Source organism: Bubalus bubalis, chromosome 9 (assembly GCF_019923935.1).
Source record: "Bubalus bubalis isolate 160015118507 breed Murrah chromosome 9, NDDB_SH_1, whole genome shotgun sequence".
Classification (NCBI taxonomy): Eukaryota; Metazoa; Chordata; class Mammalia; order Artiodactyla; family Bovidae; genus Bubalus; species Bubalus bubalis.
Window position 1 is genome coordinate 97,875,048 of NC_059165.1, and position 27,950 is coordinate 97,902,997.

The following is a 27,950-nucleotide window of genomic DNA, read 5'->3' on the forward strand; positions in this document are numbered from 1 at the left end:
GTTAGTCAGTTGTGTCTGACGTTTTGCAACCCAATGGACTATAGCCAACCAGACTCCTCTGTCCATGGAATTCTCCAGGCAAGAATACTGAAGTGGGTTGCCATGCCCTTCTCGAGGGAATCTTCATGACCCAGAGATGGAGCCTGCATCTCCAGCACTGGCTGGTGGATTCTTTATTGCTGAGCCACCAGGAGGGAGAGGTTTATAGTAATTGTTCAAAGAGGGCATGATCAGCGTGTGGATATTCTTCTGAGGGGTCAGTGGTGAGGTAAGTAGGACTCAGCATCATCAACCTTCAAGTTCAACGGGTCTGGGGTCTACATGCTTGTGGGCAGCATACCATTATTAATCATTAACTTCTCCCACCTGAAGAGGCTTTCAGTTTCTGCAAAAGAGCTCAAAGATGTTGTGTGTATCCATTGATGGGGAATCAGGACCTTGCCCCAAGGCTGCTCTTGACTGTTAGTTTCTCCCTGGTCTTATACCCCATCCCTTTCCTAATTAACAACTGCTTGAATCTGCCCCTTGGAACTCAGGGAAGGTCTTAAAGGCTGAATGAAGGTTTGTTTCCTATAATCAAAGAAATGGAGGTGTGGGACACAGAAAGGGCTTGCGCCCAGGAGCCCCACAGGGCCCTGCACAGTATCAGTATCAGTCTGCAGGCGTTAGTCATCACGAGGGCGCTGAATAAAGCCAGCTGACCTTTACCAGCCACAGAACCAGTGCTTCCCCCTAGGGCAAGCCCTGCCCCTCTTGGGAAGTTCAGCAAGGCGTGTCCTCACCACCCTCCCAGAAGCCCAGCCGGGCTGGGCTGGGCTCAGTCACTGGGGCTCGTTCGGGGTGTGAGGAGCACTGCCCAGGCAGGTGGGCAGGAGGGTGGGCAGGAACATGGGCAGGAAAGACCCTGCACGCCCGGGGCGCCATCGGCGAGGGCACCTGGTGGCTCTGACCATGAGCCTCTTCCTCACCTGCTGGCCAGGTAAGCTGGGCTGGGTAGGGGTCAGTGGAGGAGGCAGATACATACCTGGAGGAGAGAGGGACAGATGTGACAGGTGCCTCAGGCTTCCCGAGCCCCCTCGGGGGCAGTCCGGAGGGCTTCTGCTTTCTTTGGCAAAGGCCTCCATCACAGTCAGCCAGGTGGGGCTGGTTTTCCACGCTGACTGGAGGAGACATCACAGAATGGCTACAGTGGGAATAAAATATTGCGGGACTAGAGATGGCCAAGGATTCCTCCCTTCACTGGCTCACTGACATGTTCATTTCCTAGGCCTTTTTTTTTTTTTTTAATTGGAGTATAGTTGATTTACAGGCTTCCCTGGTGGCTCAGATTGTGAAGAATCTGCCTGCAATGTGGGAGACCTGGGATCAGTCCCTGGATTGGGAAGATCCCCTGGAGGAGGGCATGGCAACCCACTTCAGTATTCTTGCCTGGAGAATCCCCATGGACAGAGGAGCCTGGTTGGCTGCAGTCCATGGGGTCCCAAAAAGTCAGACATGACTGAATGACTAAGCAGATAGTTGATTTGCAATGTTGTGTTAGTGTCAGGTGTATAGCAAACTGATTCAGTAATTTATGTACATATATTCCTTCTTTTTTTAGATTTTTGTCATAAAGGTTATCACAGAATATAGAGTAGAGTTCCATGTGCTGTACAGTAGGTCCTTATTGGTTATCCATCTGGGTTTTGGTTTCTTTTTTATGATGAGTTTTATTTTATTTTATATTTTCTGACAGAGCCACATAGTGTTTGGGAATCTTAGTTCCCCAATCAGGGATCGAACCCATGCCCCCTGCATTGGGAACCTGGAGTCTTAAGCACTGGGCAGCCAGGGAAGTTCCATTTTTTTTGTTTTTTTGTTGTTTTATTGACACCTCTGATTTCAGTATCTGTGCTCAGCTCTCAGATAGGAAATGAGCAAGTCACAGCCCCAGGCTTGCAGGAGCTCCAGGCTGGTGGGCAAGACAGAGGGGTGCCCAGTCTCTCTTGGTACAAAGTTGAGCAAGAGCTTTGCCACCTTAGGGGTGCAGAGAGGGGGCAGTTTCCCCAAAACTACAGGGCAGTATTGGATTGGCTGGAATTTCTATAGACGAGGTCAGTGGAAGAAGGAAAAGGACACTCCTGGCAGGGAGAACCGAGGGGGCAAAGGCCAGGAGACAGGAAGCTGCAAGGTGTATTTGGGTCCTTTGATGTGATGTGAGTGAATTTGGGCTGCACAATCAGAGGATGCTGAGGGGACGGGTGGAAGCAGAAAGGCAGCTTGTGAGGGTTAAGGAAGGTGTGTTCTTGGACCCCAAAGAGGACCTCACAGGCCTGTTAGTCATTTGGGGGGTCAGCTTGGGCCTGGCTAACCAAAGAAAGCCCACCAGCCTCAGGAAGAGGTGGGACTCCAGCTTGGTGCTGGGGAGAGGAACCAGGCTCTCTTCTCTACCAAAAGAAGGTCCAAGACTCTCCATGTGTCGCTCTAGGGCTTCTAGACCCCCCCGCACAGTTTTACCCCTTGGGTAGGAAATTAAGGCTCTCCAGCCAAACCACTCTGGTGTCCAAATTCTTCAGGCAAGGATACTGGAGTGGTTGCCATTCCCTTCTCCAGGGGATCTTCCCAACCCAGGGATTGAACCCAGGTCTCCTGCATTGTAGGCAGATTCTTTATTGTCTGAGCCACCAGGGAAGTCCTCTGGTGTGCAAAATAACCTGAAAACTGCCATCTACACTGTTGTTGTTTGTTAATCACTAAGTCGTGTCTGATTCTTTTGTGACCCCATGGACTATAGCCCACCAGGCCCCACTGTCCATGGGATTTACCAGACAAGAATACCAGAGTGGTTTGCCATTTCCTTCTTCAGGGGATCTTCCCAACCCAGGAATCAAACCCACGTCTCCTGCACTGTGCCAGGTGCTTAAATATCTGTTAATTTACTCCTCCCAGGAGAAAGGACTGTCCTTAATGCTTGGCTGCAAAACAGAAGCTTCTAGAGCCTGAAGGGGAGTGAGGGTGAGGGCATTCTTTTTCCCCCATTCTCAGGGGCTCAGGCCACGGACACTGGCAGGCTGGAAGCCACCCAGGGTGGGTGGGCCACCTCCTAGTCCCTCCCCAACTCAAGCCTCACTCTCTGCAGCTCCTGGAACAGGTGGAGAGGGTGCCCCAGCCCCCAGCCCTGAGTCACCCAGGACAGCTCTGGGCCCCGGAAAAGCTTTGCGGTTGGACGCCACTGAAAGGCACCCACACAATGGCCTGAATGGTGGGCGGGTTTGTACCAGACAATTCCACCACCTCTGATGGGGCGTGTCCCCCTGAGCTGTCCCCAAAGCACGTCACCACAAACAGAGGCTGTTTAACTGCTTTTGACCCCGAGGCTTCCTCAGAGTCAGATGCCCAGGGCCGTGTAAACGGAGCGGGCTCTTGCTCCCGCCCCAAGGAGGGCTGGTTGCCTGGACTAAGGGTTGACATCCCTCCCCAATTGCCCATCAATTCCACAATAGACTGGAAGCCTGTCAGGGAGGGTTCCCCTGGCAGGTCAATTCAGACACCTTTCTGGACTCTTCACTTTATTTCTGGAAAAGACTTCCTCGATTCCTGGTCAGAGACTAAAAGAAATGTAAATCCGGCACTGACGGGCTGTGTGTCCTTGGGCCTGATGCCTAACCTCTCTGAGTTTCTATCTCACTAAAGGGTAATTTTTAAAATTCCAGAGCTGGTGGAGATCCATTCCCCTCTCACCTCTCCCTCCACCCTAGACCCCATCTGGTGAATCTTCTTCTACATCTGCGTCCTGTACTTTTCCCCTCCCTGACTGTGTGGCTGAAACCTGACAAGAGCCCAGAGGACCACAGTAATCATCATTTCCTATTGTGGACCTACTATGTGCCAGAGCTTTCACCCCTGGATTAAGCTTGCATGGGTGAGAGTAAGGGTACATTGCCTCCCATTTTACCGAAGAGAAAACAGGCTCAAAGAGATTGAGCCCTTTGTTTAAAGTCACACCGCAAGCACTCAGGGCTCTGTGGTGACCTAAATGGGAAGGAAATCCAAAAAAAGAGGAGATATATGTATATGTATGGGATTCCCAGGTGGCGCTGGTGGTAAAGAACCTGCCTGCCAATGCAGGAAACCCAGGAGACCTGGGTTTGATCCCTGGGTCCGGAAGATCCCCTGGAGAAGGGAATGGCAACCCACTCCAGTATTCTTCCTGGAAAATCCCCTAGACAGAGGAGCCTGGCAGTCCACAGTCCATGGGGTTGCTAAAAGTCAGACACAACGGAAGCAACTTAGCATGCATGCACACATATGAATATGTATAGCTGACTCATAGGTAACTAGCATGGTGTGGTAAAACAACTATTTTGTTGTTCTGTCACTAAGTCGTGCCCAACTCTTTGTGGCCCCGTGGACTGCAGCACACCAGGCTTTCCTGTCCTTCAGTCTTCCAGAGTTTGCTCAATTTCATGTTCACTGAGTCGATGATGCTATCCAACCATCTGTTCCCTGCCACTCCCTTCTCCTATTACCCTCAATATTTTCCAGCATCAGGGCCTTTCCAATAAGTTGGCTCTTTGCATCAGGTTAAAAAAATTTTTTTAACAAGTGAGGGAAGGGATCCGAACCTCCATTTCTGGATGATTCCTAAGCCCTGTACTTCACCCTCTGCCTGGAAAAGACTGAGGGTTGAGGAGTGTTTCTCCTCTCTTGGCTGTTTCCTGGCCCTTGGGTACCCCCATCCCCCAGGGTAGACAGCAACTGCCCTTCATCACCCCTCTGTCAATGTAAAAAATACTCACAACTTAAAAGTTGAGAGTTATGTTTTATTTGGTGGAAATTTTTAGGACTTCAAGCCCAGGAGGCAGCATCTCAAGTAACCCTGAGAGAACTGCTCCGAGGAGGCGAGGGGAGGAGCCAGGTTATATAAAAGTTTTGCAACAAAGGGCAGGTAGTCTGAACATCAAAAGATGATGTTAATTAAAGAAAACCAGGGTCTCTGGTGGTCCAGTGGTTGAGACCCCACACTCCCAGTGCAGGGGGTATGGGTTCCATCCATCCCTGGTCAGGGAAGTAGGATCCCACATGCTGCAAGGGACAGCCAAAAAAAAAGAAAGAAATACAGGAGGAAAACCAGATAGCCCAAGTTAAGGAATTTAGTGCCTTTCTAAGTACGGGAAGATGAAAGAGTCTGGATTCACTGAAATTGTTCCTTTCATATGCACCTCAGCTGTCTAGGGGCCAATATCCTGGCTTCCCTGGTGGCACGATGGTAGAGAATCCACCTGCCAATGCAGGAGATGCAACAGATGTGGGTCCAATACCTAGGTCGGGAAGTTCCCCTGGAGGAGGGCATGGCAACCCACTCCAATATTCTTGCTTGAGAAATCCCATGGACAGAGGAGCCTAGTGGGCTACAGTCCATGGGGTCACAAAGAGTCAGACACAACTTAGTGACTAAAAAGCAACAACTTTGCATCCCACCAGCCCACCTGGATGGAGTTTTCACCCTTCTCTTTCATGTCTGGTTTCTAGGGGTGTCCTCAGTCTCCCCCGGAGAGGGGGGTCTTCATTCTCCTCAGTCGGAGGGGTCCCCCTTCCCCTCACATTAAGGGTCCCTGTGCATCTTCAGTCTATTGGGGAAGTCCTCACCTCTTTACTCAACACTATTACACAGTGATTCATTCATTCATTCATTTGTTCAGTGACAATTTCTTGAGCACCTACTGTGTGCCAGGCACTGTTCTGGCGATGGGGATACAGCTGTGAGCAACACAAAGATCCCTGCTGAGCTGACATTCTGGCAGGGGAGACAGATCAAAACCCATATCAACAGTAAATAAATTATGCATTTAAGTATTAAGAGGGGCTTCCCTGATGGCTCAGTGAGTAAAGAATCCACCTGCTATGCAGGACACACAGGAAATAAGGATTTGATTCCTGGGTCAGGAAGATCCCCTGGAGAAGGAAATGGCAACCCACCCCAGTATTCTTACCTGGAGAATCCCATGGACTGAAGAGCCTGGAAGCCTACCGTCCAAAGAGTGGCAAAGAGTTGGACATGACTGAGCAATTAGGCACATATAAGTACTAAAATGGTGATAAAGAGAAGAGATTTTGGACAGAGAATCTGGGGTGCTGGAGTGTGTTGGGGTGGATTGCTCTCATCAGCAAGGCAGGGTGAGGGAAGCCTCCTGTGGGTCAATGAATTAATGCATCCCAGTAAAACCATGTGCAACCCAGAGGCAGGTGGGCTCTGATGTTATTTGTGCTTTAAAATGGGGAAACTGAGGCTCCATAGAGTGAGTGGGGCAGGACCAGCTTGAAATCCGGGACACCAGGACTTGAGTTCTGGCTGTGTGTGTGCACTTGTGTAAGTGTGCATATGTATGTGAGACAGTGTGTGTGAAACAGGGAGAGAGAAGAACAAGCTCTTTTTTCTTATGAGGGGTACTCTCCTTTTAAAAAAAAAAATTATTTCTTTATTTTTGCCTATGCTGGGTCTTTGTTGCTGCGAGAGCTCTTCTCTGGTTGTGGTGTGCAGACTTCTCATTGCAGTGCCTTCTCTTGTTGTGGAGCACAAGCTGTAGGGAGCATGGGCTTTAGTAGTTATGGCTCCTGGGCTCTAGAGCACAGGCTCAGTGGTTGTGCTACCCAGACTTAGCTGCTCCCCGGCCTGGGGATCTTCCCAGACCAGGGATTGAACCTGTGTCCCTGACATTGGCAAGTGGATTCTTTACCACTGAGCCACCGTGAAAGCCCTGATGGGTCCTCTTCTTTCTCTTCGACAGCATGTCCTCACTTTTCTCAGGGAGGGAGAGGAGCCCTTAGATCTCTCCTCCCAGGGAAGGTAGGACTTCGGTTGGTGCTGAAACCCCCAAAGGACCCCTACCCAACCAGCAGTCCCTTGGGGGGTGCAGGGTAGGCCAGCAAGGCAGGGTAAGACCAAGGGACTCAGTCCACTACCTGAGACCCCTCCTGAGGGTAGAGCTGGGCTTGGCATTTCCTCTGCTGTCCGGGCTGGGCTTCACCACCTTGTGCCCCCACCTTGGGTCCTTGCCTGGAAGGAGACATCCCAGGAGCTGCCCTGGCTGGTGCAGCCCCATACATGCGTGGAGCCAGACCTCTCAACAGTCAAGGGAACAGACACTGAAGTTGAGGAGGGCATCCTGCCTGGCTGTCCCCTACCCATCCTGACCAGTCTCATTCATCTCCATTGGACCAGCCAGCCACTTGCAATGTCTGTTCTGGGACAGCTGTCCTTTGGGCACCCAGTTTTGGGACTCCCCAGGAGAGCTGGGCCATAAAGAAGGCTGAGCGCCAAAGAATGCATGCTTTTGAAACGTGGTGCCGGAGAAGACTCTTGAGAGTCCCTTGGACAGCAAGGAGATCAAACCAGTCCATCCTAGAGGATATCAGTACTAAATATTCATTGGAAAGACTGGTGCTGAAGCTGAAGTTCCAATGCTTTGGCCATCTGATGCGAAGAGCCATTTCATTGGAAAAGACCCTGATGCTGGGAAAGATTGAGGGCAGGAGGAAAAGAGGGCGACAGAGGATGAGATGGTTGGATGGCATCACTGACTCAATGGACATAAGTGTGAGCAAGCTCCAGGAGATGGTGAAGGACAGGGAAGCCTGGCGTGCTGCAATCCATGGGGTCCCAGAGTCAGACATGACTTAGCAACTAAGCAACAAGATACAGTGAATCTGATCCCTGCTCCCCATCACTGATTCTTTTTTTAAATTTTATTTATTTATTTTTGGCTGCACTGGGTCTTTGTCGCTGCTCAAGGGCTTTCTCTAGTTGAGGTGCTCGGGCTTCTCACTGCGGTGTCTTCTCTTGTTGCAGAGTATGGGCTCTAGATGTGTGGGCTTCAGTAGTTGTGACACACGGGCTTAGTTGCTCTGAGGCCTGTGGGAACTTCCTCGCCTGTGTCCCCTGCATTGGCAGGTGGATTCCTAATCACCAGACAACCAGGGAAGCCCCCCATCATTGATTCTTATTCTGATTTCCACTTCTCTGGGAATTAGAAGTACTCCCTAACAGTACTCTGATCCCATTTACATCCTCCTTCTAACTAATAATAATAATAATAACAGCATTCAGTGCTATGCTAAAATGAGCCAAGGTAATAATAATATTTTTCAATTATTTTTATTATTCTATTTTATTTTATGTTTTTAAATTTTAATTGACATCCAGTCCACTGTCTTTGGTGAATTTTGACAAATTATATTCATACAACAATCAAAAGCAATATATGCCAGACAATGGGATTTTTTTATTTTATTTATTTAATAAATGCATTTATTTAAAGCTGGGCACAGTCTTTCTCTGGTTGCGGCAAGCGGGGGCTACTCTCTAGTTGTGGTGCCTGGGCTTCATTGCAGTGGCCTCTCTTGTTGTGGAGCACGAGCTCTAGGATGTGTGGGCTCAGTGGTCTGGCACATGGGTTTAGTTGCCCAACGGCATATGGAATCTTCCCCAACCAGGGATCGAACCCGCGTCCCAGGCATTGGCAGGCAGAGTCTTAACCACTGGACCACCAGGGAAGTCCCAGACACTATTTTACATAGATTAATTCATTTAATCCTCTTAGTGGCCTGATGAAGCACTCTTATCACTTCCACATTGCAGATAAGGAAACTGAAATGGAGGCGCTGTTAGTTTATGTGACTTGCCCAAGGTCATGCCACTGGTCCGTGGGAGAGCTGGAGCTCTCCTCCAGGCAGGCTGGCTCTGTAAATGCCCACTGATGCTGACACCAGCTCCCTTCCCAGTGACACCAGTGTGAGAGAAGAGATGGGATGGGGAAGGAAGCCAGGCGAAGCTAGATGGCAGAGGTTGAGCTGATGCAGGAGCATCTGGCAGATTTTTTGACTGGGATCCATAATAAGAAATACATCTGTAGTGATGTGGATGGACCTAGAGTCAGCAGGACAGAGTGAACTGTCAGAGAGAGAAAAACAAATATTGTATATTAATGCATATATGTGGAATCTTAAAAAAAAAATGTGAGGAATCTATTTGCAGGGCAGGAATAGAGAAGCAGAAATAGAGATGAGACATATGGACATTTTGGAGGGAAGGGAAGGGGGCATGAATTGAGAGATTAGAACTGACATATATACACTAGGGCTTCTCAGGTGGCGCTAGTGGTAAAGAACCTGCCTGCCCATGCAGAAGACGAGACCTGGGTTTGATCCCTGGGTCAGGAAGATCTTCTGGAGGAGGGCATGGCAACCCACTCCAGTAGTTTTGCCCGGAGAATCCCCATGGACAGAGAAGCTTGGCAGGCTACAGTCCATGGGGTCACAAAGAGTCAGACACTACTGAAACAACTTAGCATGCACGCCTGCACCCACATATATACTACCATGTGTAAATAGCTAGATAGTAGAAAGCTGCTGTATAGCACAGGAGGTTCAGCTCGGTGCTCTGGGATGATCTAGAAAGGTGGATGGGAGGTGGGATGGGAGGGAAGTCTAAGAGGGAGAGGGTGTGTGTGTGTGTGTGTGTGTGTGTTGCTCTGTGTGTCCGACTCTTTGCGAATATATGGACTATAACCCACTAGGCTCCTCTGCCCATGGAATCCTCCAGGCCAGAATACTAGAGTGGGTAGCCTTTCCCTTCTCCAGCGGATCTTCCCAACCCAGGGATCAAACCAGGGTCACCTGCATTGCTTCCCTTGTGGCTCAGCTGGTAAAGAATCCACCTGCAATGCGGGAGACCTGGGTTGGATCCCTAGGTTGGGAAGATCCTCTGGAGAAGGGAACAACTACCCACTCCAGTGTTCTGGCCTGGAGAATTCCATGGACTGTATAGTCCACGGGATCACAGAGTTGGACATGACTGAGAGACTCACTTTAACTCCTGCATTGCAGGCAGATTCTTTACCAGCTGAGCTATGAGGGAATGAAAAAGAAATACATTTTACATTGTGACCAGCTCTGTGCTTAGGTGTGTGTGTATCTAAAAATACTTTTGTAAAATCATTTACCCCTGCTGCACCCAGTGTACCCTGATGCCTTATTCTGTTATCCTCTTACATTTTTGGTGCTGTTGACAACCCACTAAATTGGGTTCCTATCTGCTTTTTCTATGGAACAGCTATAGGCTTAGACCAATCGCACACAGAGGGCACAGAGGCCAGTATATCTGGGTCTGGATCATTCCTTGTTGTGGGAGCACTGTCCTGTGCATTGGAAGATATTAAGCAGCATCCCTGGTCTCTACCCACAAGATACCAATAGCAACTGACCCTCGAATCATGACAACCAAAAATGCTCCTTGAGTACGTGCTCAGTCAGGTCTGATACTTTGCGACTGTAGCCCACCAGGCTCCTCTGCCCATTGGATTTCCCAGGCAAAAATACTGGAGTGGGTTGCCATTACTTTCTCCCAGGGCTCTTCCCAACCCAGAGATGAAAGCCAAGTCTCCTGTGTCTCCTGTACTGGCAGGCAGATTCTGTACTGCTGAGTTGCTCTGGGAAGCCACCTGGGAATCCCCAAAGTGTCTCCAGACATTGCCAAATGCAGCCTGTCATAGTACCTGGAAATAGTAGGTATGCAGGAAATATTTGTTGCATGAATAATAAAGGCAAAAAATCTCACTTGATGAGACTTACTGGTCTGCACCCTCATTCCCTAGTCATGAGAGCTGTCCTGATAGCCTAAGGGGATGCTAGTTCGTCTGCTCTGTCCAAAGCAGAACCCAAGCTCAGGTGCTGCAGCACAGACAGGAAGACAAGCAAAACATCTCCGACAGTTGCGGCTCCTCTGAGAGCCCCAGGACTAGCTCAGTGCTGAGCTCTCCCCAGGCTCTTACAGAAGCTTTCAGCTTGCCACCTCTCCCTCTGCACCCCTTTCTCTATTGCCGCAGGACCTTCTGAAGAAGCATCTGGGTTTGTGTCAAATGGTACCCACAGATACCTCTTCTTCACCCAGGGTTCAGTCTACAGTCCTGTCATGAGTCCTGCTTTGGGGACATCCTTGGGGACAATGTTCAACCTATTTTTTTGAGTCCCTGTTTTCTTCACAGTTGTGTCTCTGAAAGCATAGCTCATCTGGGACATGAACTTTGGAAGATGCTTCAGAGACAAAGAACTGTTTCTTTAAAAAAAAAAAAATTATTGGAGTATAGTTGATGCATGGCAACCCACTCCAGTATTCTTCCTTGGAAAAGCCCATGGACAGAGGAACCTGGCGGGCTCCAGTCCACGGGGTCAAAAAGAGTCGGACACAACTGAGTGACTAAGCACACACGTAGTTGATTTATTGGGTTGCCCTCAAAGTTTGTTAAGATTTTTCCATGAGATGTTACAGAAAAACCAGATGAACTTTTTGGCCATCCCTGTACAATGTTGTATTAGTTTCAGGTGTACAGCAACATGAATCAGTTATTTGTTGTTCAGTCACAAAGTTGTGTCCATTTGCAAACCCAGCTTCCCTGTCCATCACCATCTCCCCAAGTTTACTCAAACTCATGTCTGTTGAGTCGGTGATACTATCCAAACATCTCATCCCCTGTTGCCCCCTTCTCCTTTTGCCCTCTATCTTTCCCAGTATCAAGGTCTTTTCCAATGAGTCCACTCTTCCCATCAGGTGGCCAGGTGGTATTGGAACTTCAGCTTCAGCATCAGTCCTTTTGCCAACAAAAGTCCGTTTAGTCAGAGCTATGGTTTTTCCAGTAGTCGTGTATGGATGTGAGTTGGACTATAAAGAAAGCTGAGCGGTGAAGAATAGATGCTTTTGAACTGTGGTGTTGGAGAAGACTCTTGAGAGTCCCTTGGACCGCAAGGATATCCAAATCAATCCATCCTAAAGGGAATAAGTCCTGAATACTCATCGGAAGGACCGATGCTGAAACTGAAACTCCAATACTTTGGCCACCTGATGTGAATATTCAGGGCTGCTTTTCCTTTAGAATTCACTGGTTTGATCTCTTTGCTATCTAGGTTTATCATAGCTTTTCTTCCAAGGAATAAGCATATTTTAATTTCTTGGCTGCAGTCACCATCCACAGTGATTTTGGAGCCCAAGAAAATAAAGTCTGTCACTGTTTCCATTTTTTCCCCATCTCTTTGCCATGAAGTGATGGGACCAGATGCCATAATCTTAGTTTTTTGAACGTTGAGTTTTAAGCCAGCTTTTCACTCTCCTCTTTCATCCTCATCAAGAGGCTCTTTAGTTCCTCTTAGTTTTCTTCCATTAGAGTGGTATCATCTGCATATCTGAGGTTGTTGATGTTTCTCCCAGGAATCTTGATTCTACCTCGTGAGTCATCCAGCCCAGCATTTTGCATGATGTAATCTGCATAAAAGTTAAATCAGTTATAGTACTCTTGTCTGGGAAATCCCATGGACAGAGGAGCCTCATGGGCTACAGTCCATAGGGTTGCAAAAGGGTCAAAACACAACAATAATAGTGGTTAAGACTCCACACTTCCAACTCCTCTCCATGCAGGGGTCATGGGTTCCATTCCTAGTTGGGGAACTGAGATCCCACAAGCTGCAGGTGAGGCCAATTTAAAAAAGAAAGAAAAAAGACAATTCAGTAAAGACAGGAGAGTGAATACAATAACAGAAGCTGAATTAATGAATAGGTGTTCATTTGTGTAAAGGGCATGGTGATCATTGGAAAGATGAGTGAAGGATTATGCTGTTGGGCTGGGGAACTGTGAGAACGTGGCTGTGGTTTAAAGAAGATGAGAGGATGGACTCTGTGGGATATAAGGACAGAGCAGAGAGTCTCACCCTCAGCGCTATTGATGTTGTTGAGTTTAGTCACTCAGTTGTGTCCAACTCTGTGACCCCCATGGACTGTAGCCCACCAGGCTCCTCTGTCCATGGGATTTTCCAGGCACGAATACTGGAATGGATTGCCAAGCCATTGTCCAGAGTATCTTAATGACCCAGGGCTTGAATCCATGTCTCCTGCATCTCCTGCATTGGCAGGAGGATTCTTTACCTCTAAGCCACCAGGGACCCACTATTGAGATTAAGACCAGGTAATTCTTTGCAGGAGGAGCTATGCATTATAGTTGTTAGGAGCATCCCTAGCTTCTGACCACTAGATGGAAGTAGAAGATCACTAGCTGTGACAATTAAAAGTGCATAAATAATACCTGTTCTCTGGAAGAACAATCACAACGGGTTGAGAAGCACCATTTTAGAGACACAAGGGGATGGATCATTAAGGACCATAACACACTAAGGAACTCTATCCTGTAGACAGTGAGGATCCATTGAAAGATTTCAGAAGGGGAACTGAGAAATGGTTAGCTTTTCATCTTCAAGAAATTTCTGTGGTTGCAACACCCTCCTGTTTCTCCTGCCCATATTTACTTTTCTTTAACATTTTTTTATTGCAGTATAGCTGCATTACAATTTATGTTAGTTTCTTCTCTACAGCAAAGTGCATCAGCTATGCATATACATACATATATTTGTTGTTTAGTCGCTCAGTCGTGTCCAACCTTTTCAAGACCCCATGGACTGTGTAGCCTGCCAGGCTCCTCTGTCCATGGGGATTCTCCCAGGCCAAGAATACTGGAGTGGGTTGCCATTTCCTCCTCTGGGGGGGATCCTTCTGACCCAGGAATCAAACCTGTGTTTCCTGCATTGGCAGGTGGGTTCTTTACCACTGCATCAACAGGGAAGCCCAGATCTAACCATATCATCAGCTATTTTTCACATAACAGCACACAAACCAATCTAAGATAGTCCAGAACAGATTGGAGGCTACAATTCATGTATATAGCCCCTCTTTTTTGGATTTCTTTCCCATTTAGGTCACTACACAGCACTGAGTAGGGTTCCCTGGCCTATATGTAGGTTCTTTTTAGTCATGTTTTATACATAGTAGTGTATATACATAGTAGAGATATATACATAGTAGTGTATATATCCGGAGAAGGCAATGGCACCCCACTCCAGTACTCTTGCCTGGAAAATCGCATGGACAGAGGAGCCTGGTAGGCTGCAGTCCATGGGGCCTCTAAGAGTCGGACACGACTGAGCGACTTCACTTTCACTTTTCACTTTGAGGCACTGGAGAAGGAAATGGCAACCCACTCCAGTGTTCTTGCCTGGAGAATCCCAGGGACGGGGCAGCCTGGTGGGCTGCCGACTATGGGGTCACACAGAGTCGGACACGACTGAGGTGACTTAGCAGCAGCAGCAGTGTATATATCAATCTCAACCTCCCAGTTCATTCCACCCAAATTTATGTATTCTTGATCAGAAGAGTTGCCCACGTTTCCTCCAGCCCCCACTGTATAACAGTTCATACAGACCCAGCTTTGTCCAACAGAGCCCAGAGATTCTACCTAACTCTCACACCAGAAAATAAAACTGCAGGAGCTCAGTAGTAGGCTTCCCAGATGGCACAGTGGTAAAGAATCCACCTGCAGTGTGGGAGACCTGGGTTCCATCCCTGGGTCGGGAAGATTCCTTGGAGGAGGAAATGGCAACTCATTCCAGTATTCTTGCCTGGAAGGTCCCATGGATAGAGGAGCCTGGAGTGCTACAGTCCATGGAGTTACAAAGAGTCTCATATGACTGAGCACGCATGCAAAGCAAAGTAGGTTTGTAGCAGCCAACTCCATTCAGAGGACTACTTTTTTTTTTCTTTTAAAATTTTATTTATTTATTTTATAAATAAATAAATAAAATTTATTTGGATCTTTGTTGCTGTCCGAGGGCTTCCTCTAGTTGAGAAAGTGAGGCTACCCTTCTTTGCTGTGCTTGGGCTTCTCACTGTGGAACACGGGTTCTAGAGCACAGGCTCAGTAGTTGTAGTACACAGGCTTAGTTGCCCCTCGGCATGTGGGATCTTCCCAGAACCAAGGATCGAATTCGTGTCCCCTGCATTGGCAGGTGGATTCTTTACCACTGAGCCACCAGGGAAGTTCCAGAGGACTAGTCTTAAACTTGAACACCAAGAGATAACAATGACCCATCCCTAATTGAATCCACAGGCCCCACTGCATCAACGGCATCTACCCAGTCCTTGACAAGACCACACAGCAACACCCACATCACACTGGAGAATTCTAGACCCACAGGGACCACAGATTCAACCAGCATCAGCAAAACCAGTACTTTAACTTCTGGAGAACAAAGGAGTCCTGAGAACATCAACCTTTCCAGCGTTTCAGGAGTGACAACTACCTCTCCTTCTACCATCTTTGTCCCAGAGAACACCATCAGCCATTCAACAATGGCTGAAAATGAGACCAAGGGAACTTTGAGTGCCTCTATATCTCCACCTGAGACCTCTGTTACTGAAAGAAGACACAGTTGGGGTACCAGCTCTAACACCTCAGATTTGAGCACTGTTGACAGCCAGCAAGAAAGGTCTACTCAGGTCTCTCCATCACACACAGCAGGGGAGCTCAGAAGTCCTGACACCACTGCTGATGGGTATAGCCCCAGCACAACTGCCCCCGGGAGCTCTGCCGTCTCCAGGACCCTAGATTCCAGCACCTCATCCGAAGAAATGTGGGCCGGCACAGGTACAAGTGAACCCTCAAATGAACTCCAGTCCACCTGGGGGACAGAGACAAGTCCTACAGAGGAAACAGTGACCACTGACACAGGCCCTATCCACACGGTGGTTTCTGAGTCCACTGAGCCAAGCACAAGCTTCACTGAAACAGCATCACCTGGAGAAACATCTTCAGACACATCCACCCTAGAAGCCACCGCTGGCCCAACCGCTGAGGAGATTACACCTTCCACTGAGATCACACGGACAGGTGACAGTGACACAAGTATCAGTCAGGATACAACACCCCTACCTACAGGAGCCACAGCTCCATCTGAAACAGCTGTAGGTTTGACTCCGGCCTTCGGTTCTGCCCCTGTGTCCATGCGGACAGCAGTGATCATGCTGGATCCTGGCTCCAGTGCTCCAGGAGGGACAACCCCAACACCAAGCAAGACTTCTTCCAAAACGCCTGGGAAGCCAGATTCTAAGGAGGGAACCAGCCAGGTTCTGACTCTATCCAACGCTGAGCATCACTTCTCCTCTCCTGACACCAGCCCACCAGGAGACCTCATGACCCCCACCAGCGTTCCTCTGCTCTTGTCCACCTCCATTACTGATCCTACAGGATCACAGTCCAGCTCATCTTCAGACCACATGGTCACCTCCTCCAAGGACACAGAGACTCCTGGGAGCACAGAAAGGACAGAGCCAAACTCAGCTTTTCTTCTTTCCAGAACATCAAGTCATACAGAAACCAGTGCTGAAAGAGTCAGAGGTACGACTTTCCCTCTGGACCACCCATCTCCCTCAGGGGAAGGGACAGCAAGGACTGTCCTCATGCCTAGTACATCCCCTGATGCCACAGACTCACCTCCCATCACAACAGCCAGCACCTTGGTTTTGGAAGTTTCAGCTGGTCTGGCCACCCTCAGCATCACCCAGGTTCCAGGAGTGAAAACTGCATCCCCTTCCACCACCTCCGTCTCAGAGGAGACCAGTACTCATCCATCTATGATTGAGAAACATACCAGAGAACCTTTGACTGCACCTGTAGCCCCATCTGTGACCTCTGCTCCTGGAAGGGAGAATAATTCAGCCACCACTTCTGCCCCCTCCCCAGGCTTCAGTTCTGCAGACGGCAGGGGGACAAGCTCAATTCAGGTCTCAAAATCCCATCCAGGATGGGAGCTCAGAACACCACACACCACTTCTGAAAGACACAGCCCCAGCACAACTGCCCCTGAGAGCTCAGACATCTCCAGGACACTTGATTCCAGCACCCCAGGAGAAGCATCATGGACCAATGCAGGTACAAGTGAACCCTCAACTGAACCCCAGTCCACCTGGGGGACAGAGACAAGTTCTGGAGAGGAAACAGTGACCAGTGAGACAGGCCGTATCAACACCTCCTATGATACCTGGGTGGAGTCTGAGTCCACTGAGCCAAGCACAAGCTTCACTGAAACAGCATCACCTGGAGAAACATCTTCAGACACACCCACCCTAGAAGCCGCAACCAGACAAACCACGGAGGAGTTTATGTCTCCCACTGAGATCTCTCAGACAGGTGACAGCAACACAAGGACCAGCCAGGATATGACCTACCCAACTACCAGAGACACAGCTTCCTCTGAAACTACTACACACTTGACCCCGGCCGTCAGCAGTGCCCCAGTGTCCATGGCTACAGCGGTGATCACAGCGGCTCCTGGCTCAAGTGCTCCAGCAGGGACAACCCCAACACCAAGCAAGGTTTCTTCTGCAATTCCAGAAGTCTTATCTACAGGGAATCCTGGTTCTGGAGAGCCAAGCAGCTGGGGTCTGACTCCATCAACCTCCAGACATCATTTTTTCTCTCCTGAAACCGGCCCTGCAGGAGACATCATGAAAAGCACCAGCCCTCCTCTGCTGATGTCCACTTCAATTCCTGATGGTACAGCATCAGGGCTCGGCACATCCTCAGATCTTACGTTCACCTCCTCTGTGCACACAGAGACCTCTGAGACCACAGCAAAGACAGAGCCCAGCTCGGCCTCCCCTCTCTCCAGTACACTCAGTAATGCAGAAACAAGTACCGAAAGAGTCAGAGGTATGACTTCACTCTGTTTGTGTCATCTCTATCAGGCAAAGGGACAAATGTGTCCTCGGGCTTGGCATCTCTCTTGATATCACAGGTTCACCCACCCTCCCCACACTCACCCCCTTGGCTTCAGAGGGGTCAGCTGATCTTCATCCCCTCAACCTTGTCAATATCTCTCGAAAGAAATCCACTTTTCTCTCTTCACCCCTTCCTCCTCAGCAAAGACCAACAGCCACCTATTTATTGTTAACACTGTTGAGTCGCTGAGTCATGTCTGACTCTTTTGTGATCCCATGGACTGTACCCACCAGGCTCCTCTGTCCATGGGATTCTCCAGGAAAGAATACTGGAATGGGTTGCCAGTTCCTTCTTCAGATGATCTTTCTGACCCAGGGATCGAACCTGTGTGTCCTACAATAGCAAGAGGATTCTTTACCACTGGGCCACCTGGGAAGCCGCACCTACTGGAGAGGAAACCAAGGGAAATTTTGAATCTATCCATGTCTCGACCTGAGACCTCTACTTTCAGTTTAATGACCACCTAGGTCATCACCTCTGCCCCCTACCCACAGCTTCCTCACCATGGAAACACACAGCACACATTCACTCAGTTTTCTTCATCCCACCTAGGGAGTTAGCTCAGAGACGCAAGCAGCGCCTCAGTCACAAACTCCACCAGGACAGCCCTTCTCACCATCTAGGACTTCTGCTTTGCTTCTGCAGTAGTGATACCCAACAATGGCACTTTTATTTATTTCACTGTATGTCTAAACAGAATCTGCCCAGAGACCAGTTTAGTTTTTCATTTAATACTCTTATTTATGTATGTATTTTTCACTGTGCTGGGTCTTCGTTGCTGCAAGGGCACTCCTCTGGTTGTGGAGAGCAGACACTACTCTCTAGTAGCAGTGCCTGCGCGTCTCATTGCTGTGGCTTCTCTCTTTGGAGCACAGGCTCTAGTGTGTGTGGGTTGCAGTATCTGGCTCAGGATTTGCAGGTTCGATCCCTGAGTTGGGATGATCCACTGGAGAAGAGCATGGCAACCCACTCCAGTATTCTTGCCCAGAGAATTCCATGGACAGAGGACTCTAGCAGGCTATAGTCCATGGTGTTGCAAAGAGTCAGATATGACTGAGAGACTAACCATTTCATTTCAACAATTTCATTTCAACACTTTCGAGATGATGTTTTGCACCAACCACTATTTCAGCCTCTGCCTTTTCTCTCCTTGCTTCCATGGTGGTCCCTAGACTTATTTCTCCAACAGCGACCTCCATGGAAAGGACTTCTCTTAGGGAAGCACCCGTAGCCACACTCACAGCAGAGACCCAAGTGGCCCAGTCACTATTCATTCTCTAGCTCCCACCAGTGTAAAATCTACAAGGGGCTCTGAGTGTGAAAGAAAGATGGGAACAAGCCCACTGGCCCATTGGAACCACATCTTCCTCTGAGACATCTACAGATTTTTCTTGGCCAAGAGCAGTGTCCCAAACTCAATGTCTCCGTTTCAGTCAGTGGGTGCTTCTAGCTCCAGCCCTCAAGCCAATTGGTTGGCACATTTTCTTTTTTTTTTTTAATTTTACTTATTTTTTGAACTTTTTATTTTGTATTGAAAGTGAAAGTCACTCAGTCATGTCCGACTCTTTGTGACCCCATGGAATAGTCCGTGGAATTCTCCATGCCAGAATACTGGACTGGGTAGCCATTTCTTTCTCCAGGGAATCTTCCCAACCCAGGGATCGAACCCAGGTGGCCCGCATTGCAGGCAGATTCTTTACCAGCTGAGTTACCAGGGAAGCCCATTTTGTATTGGTATATAGCCAACTAAAATGTGATAGCTTCAGGTGAACAGTGAAGGGACTCAGCCATACATATACGTGTGTCCATTCTCTCCTAAACTCCCCTCCCCTCCTGGCTGCCATGTAACACTGAGCAGAGTTCTCTGTGCTGTACAGTAGGTCCTTGTTAGTTATCCATTTTGTTAACTTATTTTTTAATTTTTATTTTTTTAACACCAAAAACATTTTGTATTGGGATATAGCTGGATTAACAAACAATGTTGTGATAGTTTCAGGTGAACAGCAAAGGGACTCAGCCACACACATACATGCATCCATTCTCCCCCAAACTCCCCTCCCGTCCAGGCTGCCACATAACGTTGAGCAGAGTTCCATATGCTGTACCATAGCTCTTTGTTGGTTATCCATTTTAAATATAGCAGTGTGTACATGACTTTCCCAATGTCCTTAACTATCCCTTCCCCCTGGCAACCATAAGTTCATTTCCTAAGTCTGTGAGTCTCTTTCTGTTTTGTAAGTTTATTTGAATCATTTCTTTTTAGATTTCACATATAAGGGATGTCATGTGATATTTCAAATGACATTATTTAATTATTTTTAATGACTGAGTAATATTCCATTGTATATATGCACCATCTTTTTCTTTCTTTTCTTTCTTTCCTTTTTTCGCCATGGGTCCGGCTTGTAGGATCTTAGTTCCCCAACCAAGGATCCAGCCTCCAATCCCTGGCAGTGAAAGTGAGAATCCTAACCACTGGACCACCAGGGAATTCCCAGTTGGTACATTTTCTGATGCACTCTATCATTTGACCCCTGGTGGGATTACACTTTCTGGGGCTGAAACCAGCCCACCTCTGACTCCACAAACAATTGCAATTCACTCATCTCTTGTCGGAGAAGGCAATGGCACCCCACCAGTACTCTTGCCTGGAAAATCCCATGGACAGAAGAGCCCGGTAGGCTACAGTCCACCGGGTCGCTAAGTCAGACACGACTGAGCGACTTCACTTTCACTTTTCCCTTTCACGCACTGGAAAAGGAAATGGCAACCCACTCCAGTGTTCTTGCCTGGAGAATCCCAGGGACGGTGGAGCCTGGTGGGCTGCCATCTCTGGGGTCGCACAGAGTCAGACACGACTGAAGCAACTTAGCAGAAGCAGCAGCATCTCCCGCACCTGGCTTTGCTAGAAGCAACCAGTTCCATGTTTTGTCCTCATCTCCTTCTGCTCTCATTTACAAAGTCACAGTGGCCACATTTTTCAGTAGCATGTTAAGGGATAAAACTGAAACTAGTAAATGCGAACAGCTCAAGTTACCTTTTATGACTTCCTTATCACCAAGGCATATTGCCACAAGTGTTGGTTTATGGAAGCACACCTCTGGTCCCCCTGGGTATTCCACCTCATTCCCTCAATGGAGTTGTCAGAAGGGAGAGTCTCTGCCCCTAGCATCTACCTTATTTTTATTTTATTTATTTATTACTTTGGCTGAGCTCTGTCTTAGTTGCAGCATGCGAACTCCTGGTTATGGCATCCAAACTCTTAGTTGCAGCATGTGGGATCTAGTTCCCTGAGCAGGGATCAAACCCAGGCACCCCTGCATTGGGAGCTCTAAGTCTTAGCCACTGGACCACCAGAGAAATCCCCACCCCCAGAACCTCACCTTTAATCAACTAACACATCCAGCTTCAGCCTTCACATACCAGTTCTGAGAATGCCAGAACCACCACCTCACCTCCTGCGCCCGGCTCTGCTAGAAGCAACCAGCTCCATGTTTTGCCCTCATCTCCTTCTGCTCTCACTTACAAAGTCTCTGCAGTATCCTTCACCTCCCCTTTCAGTTTCCACTTATCTCATCGGGTCATTCTACTATCTGTATGCAACTAGTGACGCTTTTAACATTCTTGAGCCCAGATTCAGGTCCTTCCAGCCAGAGCCCAACTTTTCCCTTCCCAGCGGTAGAGTGTGTGTGATAATAATTATAAAAGAATGATAGAAAATGACAAAATGAGTAATCAAGAAATAATTGTATATGTTAACTAACCAGATATTATAACTCCAGGTATTATTCTGATTTTACTTATGTGGAGTCCAAACCATAGAAGTGAAAAATTAAACAATGGTGAGTTCACACATTATAAGTGATGCAGGGACTTCCCTGATTGTCCAGTAGTTGAGCCAAGGGTGCAGGTTCAATCTCTGGTTGGCAAACTAGGATCCCACATGTGTGGCCATAAATAAATAAATAAAGGAGAATCCAGTGTTTTTATTTTACTTATTCAGTTGTTTACTTTTGGCTGTGCTGGGTCTTCCTTGCTGTGTACTGGCTTTCTCTAGTTGCAGCAAGTGGGGGTTACTCTCTAGTGGCGGTGTATGGGCTTCTCATTGTGGTGGCTTCTCCTGTTGTGAAGCACAGGCTCTAGGCACGCAGGCTTCAGTAGCTGCAGCTCCCAGGCTTTAGAGCACAGGCTCTGTAGTTGTGATGCATGGACTTAATCACTCCATGACATGTGGGAAATTCCCAGACCAGGGATCAAACTTGTGTCCCCCTGCATTGCATTGCAGACTCTTAACCACTGCACCACCAGGGAAGCCCTCAATATATATTTTTTAAGTGATGGAGACATACTATCACCAAATGTCTTTGCTTGAGGCCAATACATTCAGCAATCCCACTATTTTCCACAATTAAGACACAGGTCATGTTGTGGGTTTGATTTCATGCCAATAAGAGAATTATTCCTTCCAGAGTGCCTTCTCAGAGACAGATGAGGCTCAGATACTGAGCCAGGATCTAGCAAGAGCATTTCCTGTGGATGTGCATCTTAAGGGGATGGGAGACTGACACTTCTGTCCCCTTCTCCCTCAGGGTCAGTGGCAACCACCACCATGGATCTGAAGGAACCTGTAGGCACCACGCAGCTAAAGGGTAGCTTCACATCTCTGAAGACCATCAGTCTGGGTATGTATGATCATATTTTGGTACATAATGCTTGAGTCTTTTCTCCTGGTCTTTGGAGTAAGAAGCTTCCCTGGTGGCTGAGCAGTAAAGAATCTGCCTGCCAATGTAGGAGATGCAGGTTTGATCCCTCAGTCAGGAAGATCCTCTGGAGTAGGAAATGGCAACCCACTCCAGTATTCTTGCCTAGAGAATTCCATGGACAGAGGAGCTTAGTGGGCTACAGTCCATGGGGTCGCAAAGAGTCAGAAGTGACTGAGTGACTAACAGTTTCACTTTAAAGTAAGATAATTGATTGTCTGTGTTCCAGATTCTAGTAGATAATCACAACTTTCTACTTTTGTGCTCAGAGGCCATTGATACTCATTTTTTGGGAGATTTCTAATCTGACTTCTAACATGAATTGCTTCTGTTTGGTAATTTATATCTGCGAGAGCCAACTGCATCCACTTAGGAATAAATATAGTGACTCTACAAGTCAGCGGACAAGTATGAAGGGCTTTCCTAAAACAGGCACTTAAGATAGATCAGCGGTTGCCATGAGCAGGAAACATAAAAGTGAGATGCCATAGGTTTATTTTATAGGACAATTCATTGCTAAGATGATTATAACAGAAGGTGAAAGAATTCTTGTCCACTGTTACAGCTTTCGATGGCTTGTAGTTGAGAGGAAGTATTCACTTTAAATGCTTAGAATGATGCAAAACTTCACTGCGAGTTTGTCTGGGACATTCTTGAAAGTTTATACTTTTATCATTTTTTTTACATCTGCTGCTTCTTTGCAGTAGCTTAATGTTTGAAATTATTTTGTGGAATTTTTTTTAGTAAATATTCAAATGTGGCAATAGTGTCTTTTAAATATCCCCAAGCCCATGAGTCTTTGAAAATATTTTTTATATATACAGTAACTTTATGTGTAAATATATAAGTGGTACAAGTTTAAAGGATGTTGATGGTCCATGTTTTTTTCCTGATATGTTATCTAATTGTTTACAGTTCTGAGGAATTCTAATAAAAGTATAAATATATGACAATAATTTGACATGTCCCTCTGTGCTAGAAGATAAAAGGTTTCTGTTCTTTTTTGATGAGAGAAGTGAAAGCATATAAAAATATATAGGAAGAAGGGGACTTCTTGGGGACACAGTGGTTAGGAATCAACCTGCTAAGGCAGGGGACACAAGTTCAATCCCTGGTCCGGGAAAATTTCAAACACTGTGGGGCAATTAAGCCTGTGCATCACAACTGCTGAAGCCCACACACCCTAGAGCTCATGTTCCACAAGAGAAGTCACTGCAATGAGATTCCCAGGCACCATAACTAGAGAGCAGGCCCTGCTTGCTGCAACTAGAGGATGCTTACACGCAGCAATGAAGACCCACTGTAGCCAAAAAATATTTAAATAAAGAAAAAGAACAGAATAAACTCAAAGTATAAGGAAGGAAATAAAAGTTTAAAAAAGACGATCAATATCCTCCCTTGTTTCATAGGGAATATTCAGTGAGTCAGCTCAATTCTGATTCTTAAGACAATTGAAATGACTTATCCACATGGCTTGGCTCCATAGGAAGGACCATAACGAACATGTATGCCCTTTTGAGCACATGCCCCACCAGCCTTCAAGACTCTGCAACCAGCTTTGTTATGATCACCAAAGTAACCCCAGATTGGGCCTTCCCTGGCAGTCCAGTGGTTAAGACTCCACGCTTCCACTGCAAGGGTCATGGGTTTGATTCCTGGTCAGGAAATTAAGATCCCACACGTTGAGCAGTGTGGCCAAAAAAAAAAAAGTAACCAAAGGTTCAGTGACAGATAAATTTGAACTCAGAACCATGATATGGGTCAGCTCCATAGTCATTCCTTCCATTGCCCCGAGTAAAAAGACAATGACAGCTAAATAGCAGCTATAATACATAGACCTGTGGGTGATGCTTATTCCTCTGCTAGCCCAAGGTCAGAGCAGACAGCTGGAAGTGACCTGACACTGAGTGTCTCCTCTGTAGATACAGACATAGCTATTACCACCTCCAGAGCCTACATTATTTCAGCCTTGGACTTCTGGTAGACCATAAGACTCAACCACTATCAGCCTTATCAGTATTGCAAGAGACTGCAGGCTACCTTCTCTTCAATGGGGCCAAAGTCTGAGTCCATCACAGGACAGGAGACCACTGAAACTACATCTCCACCTGGGGCCCTTTCTGTGACATCATTTCCTGCAGAGCTAACAATTGAGGGTGGGGACCTCACTCCGGAGGTCATCACCTCCAGCCCCAAGGGAGCGAGGTCAGTTTCACCTTTAATGCCTACCCTACAGAGGAAGCCTCAAAACCCCACCCAGCACCCAAGCACCAGGGACTTCTCCATGGACTTCCACAGGCACAGCTGGCCACTTATATGATTTTCCTGAGGTCAATAATACAGAAAGAACATCATCGTCCTTAGCAACGGCCACAGCAACAGGATCTACCCATCATTCTTCAATTTTCACTGGAATGATTCTGGGAGCTCTATAGTCCCCTTGTTCAGATAAAAATCACTGACTTCAGCACAAGACTAGAGGCCTTAAGTCCAAGGAACATAAGCACATCTGCTCCCACTGCAATTTTTCCTGATGACTAGGAAGTGAGCGCTCTGAGATTTCAGGTACAAACTCGACTCCTCAAGGATCTGAAATAACAGCCTTCCCTGTTTTCATTACTTCTCTTGAGCTGCCAAGCACACAGACTGACATAATGGCTCCCCTCCAGCCTTTATGCCTGATGTCTCCACTTTGGATTTGGCCCCTAGAAGATCTGTGTTTTCAACGTCTATAATATGTTCCGTTCATGTTGGAACCACAAGATCTCAAGGAGTCACCTCAGGGTCCAGTGATAACTCATCTATCTCATTGCTGCCATTCCCTCCAAGGACCATGACAGATGGGGTCACATTGCCTCAGACAGTCAGTAGCACCAAAGTGTCCATCACCAGAGAGCTTGTGCTCACCAGTGGAGAGCCAGAGCAGAGCTCCGTGCTTTCGCCCATCATGACTTCTATATCTTCGAGACAGAAGTCCACAGTTTCAATGACTCTTCCTGGAGAGATCACATCTCCAGTGAGAACCCTAACCCTCAATTCAAGTGCCCAGGGACAGAGCCGAGGGGCTCCTATATTGGAGATGACAGATCCATCCATCTCTCGAAGTGAAGTACAGACAATTTTGACCACACAACTGACCACAGAAATAGCATCAGTCTCTTCCGTCTCCCTGGAGACAATCAAGGAGTTCTCTCACTTTGCTGGACCACTGAAGACCACAGAGCTTGTGGGCACAAGCATGGAATCTGGGATCAAGAAATCTCCAATTTTGATAAGTAGTTCACCTGATAGACTGGCCATCTCCAAGACCACCCCAGACACAGAGATGAATCATTTGACAGAAGCAGCAGTGACAACTCATCAGGCTATCAGTTCTGGTTCTGAGCCATGTTCCTCTGCCCTTGCACACTCAGGGTCTCACAGGACCATTTCTTCAGTGGTTAGTACATCCACTGTGGAGACCACCAACCTGTCTCAGACTTTTTCCACTTATCCTGTATCTACCGGGACTCAGGAAGAACCTGTTTCCACTGAAACCTCTGGGCCAAGGGAGACCTGCTCAGCCATAGAGAGAAGCACGATCCCTTCTCAGGTGGATGGTGCTGCTGCTACTGATGTCACCAGGACTGAGTTCACATCTCAGGACAGAATATGTAGCCCAGGCCCTGCTCAGTCCTTGGGGATATCCAATATCTTCAAAGGAACCAATGCCAACAGTTCTACCTCCTCTTCCAACAGTTTTACAATGGAATCTTTACATATTACCTTTACAACATCAACAGGTCCCACTAGGATGAAGCCTGGGGATGCAGTTGTTCTGGACAAAAAAATCACAGATTTCTGGGAAGGGATACCCTTGGATATGACTAAGATGACTGCTCCTGTGAGCAGAGGTCCAGGGACACTATCATGGAGAAGCTTTTTCTCTAAAGAAGAAACCAAATTCCTCTTTTCCCCAGTCTCTTTTCCCAGCTTCATCTTACCTTCCTCCAGTTCCTCTGAAGCACGGAAACCCACAGTCCTCATGTCACTTCCTCCTGCTTCAGAACTGACACCAGTCACATTATCCACAAACATTCAGTCTCAGAAAACCAACACTTTCCCAGGTACTGGATCCCCAAAAGATTCCTGCTGGGCCCTGAGCACTGCTACAGGAGAGGACAGGACCCCTGGGATGACCACTGTGGACATCACCACTTCAGTGGCTAAGGATGAACCACCAAAGGTCCCCATATCTGGCATAGCTGAGACTACACTTACCAAGGAGAGGTCCTCTGGTTCAGAGTTCAGATCTGCTCCAGTCCTTGACAATTTTACCCCATTTACAAGTAAGAACCCTCAATTCCTTTGCATTGGAATTCTAAGCTTTTGTGGATGTGACTGAATGGGAGAAGATGGCTGCCAGGGATCTGCTTTAATACCTCCTAGGCAGAATCTACCTTAAAAAAATATTTATGTATTTAGCTGTGTTGGGTCTTAGTAGCAGCATGTGGGATCTTCACTGAGGCATGCGGGATTTTTCATTTCGGTGCATAGACTTGCTATCAAATACCATATAATATAACTTATATGTGGAATCTAAAATACAACACAAATGAGCATACCTATGAAACAGACTTAAAGACATAGAGAACAGACTATGGTTGCCAAGCGGGCCAGGGGTGGGGAGGGAAGGATTGAGAGTTTGGGATTAGCAGATACAAACTACTATATATAGGATGGATAAACAACACGGTCCTACTGTACAGCACAGGAAACGATATTCAATACCCTGTGATAAAGCATAATGGAAAAGAATATGAAAAGGAATACATAATATGTACAACTGTATAACTTTGCTGTATAATAGAAATTAATACAACATTGTAAATCGAACATACGTCAATAATTTTTTTTAAAAAAGGAAAAAATTATGTTCTTTTTTTGTCAGAAAATTATTTTATTGAAACCAATCAGGTGAGAAGTCCCCACAATTAACACAAAGCCTTTCATCCCTTATGACCATCTTGAGGGTTTGATTTAATATAAGATTTAATGTAAAAGAGACAGTTATTCTTTAAATCCCTTCTGAGAGATAAATGAAGGCATTGCTAATCCAGTGTCTAGTGAGAATCCAGTGTCTAGTCAGTCCAGGAGAAGGACTGACTAGATCCATATTCTCTCACTAGATCCATATTCTTAGGCAATCAAAGGTAACACCTCTGTCTTCTACTTCAGGGCCAAATGAGTCTGTGGCCACTATCGCCAGGGAGCCAAGTCAAGGAGAACGTGGAGGTGCCGCTCAGCCAACCAGTAATCCTGCATCTCTTATGACTACGATCAGTGTGGGTAAGTAGGAGCACCATCTCTACCTCTCTTCTTTATAATTTTATTTATTTATTTTTGGATGTGCTGGGTCTTTGTTGATACATGGGCTTTTCTGGAGTTGTGGCGAGCAGGAGCTACTCTCTACTTGCGATACGTGGGCTTCTCACTGAGGTGGCTTCTCCTGTTGCAGAGCATGGGCTCTGGAGTGTGAGGGCTTCAGTAGTTGTGGCTCACAGGCTTAGTTACTCCAAGG

At 47.3% G+C, this 27,950-nt stretch overlaps 1 protein-coding gene across 7 annotated transcripts in view; it reads left to right on the top strand.

Annotated features, from left to right (window-relative positions):
• The first annotated feature begins 779 nt into the window (after window positions 1-779).
• LOC102408909 (mucin-16) overlaps window positions 780-27,950 on the top strand; it is a 115,546-nt gene continuing 88,375 nt past the window's right edge. For 4 of the 7 annotated variants that reach the window (XM_025293602.3, XM_044948169.2, XM_044948167.2 and 1 more), the window contains exons 1-4: window positions 785-979; window positions 14,961-17,561; window positions 22,220-22,312; window positions 27,608-27,718. In XM_025293602.3, coding sequence (XP_025149387.3) covers window positions 889-979; window positions 14,961-17,561; window positions 22,220-22,312; window positions 27,608-27,718 — 2,896 coding nt within the window. In that variant the 5' untranslated portion in view covers window positions 785-888. Of the gene's footprint in view, window positions 980-14,960; window positions 17,562-22,219; window positions 22,313-27,607; window positions 27,719-27,950 lie in introns of all 7 variants that reach the window. The other 3 variants (XM_044948171.1, XM_044948170.2, XM_044948172.2) reach the window with 3 other exon arrangements.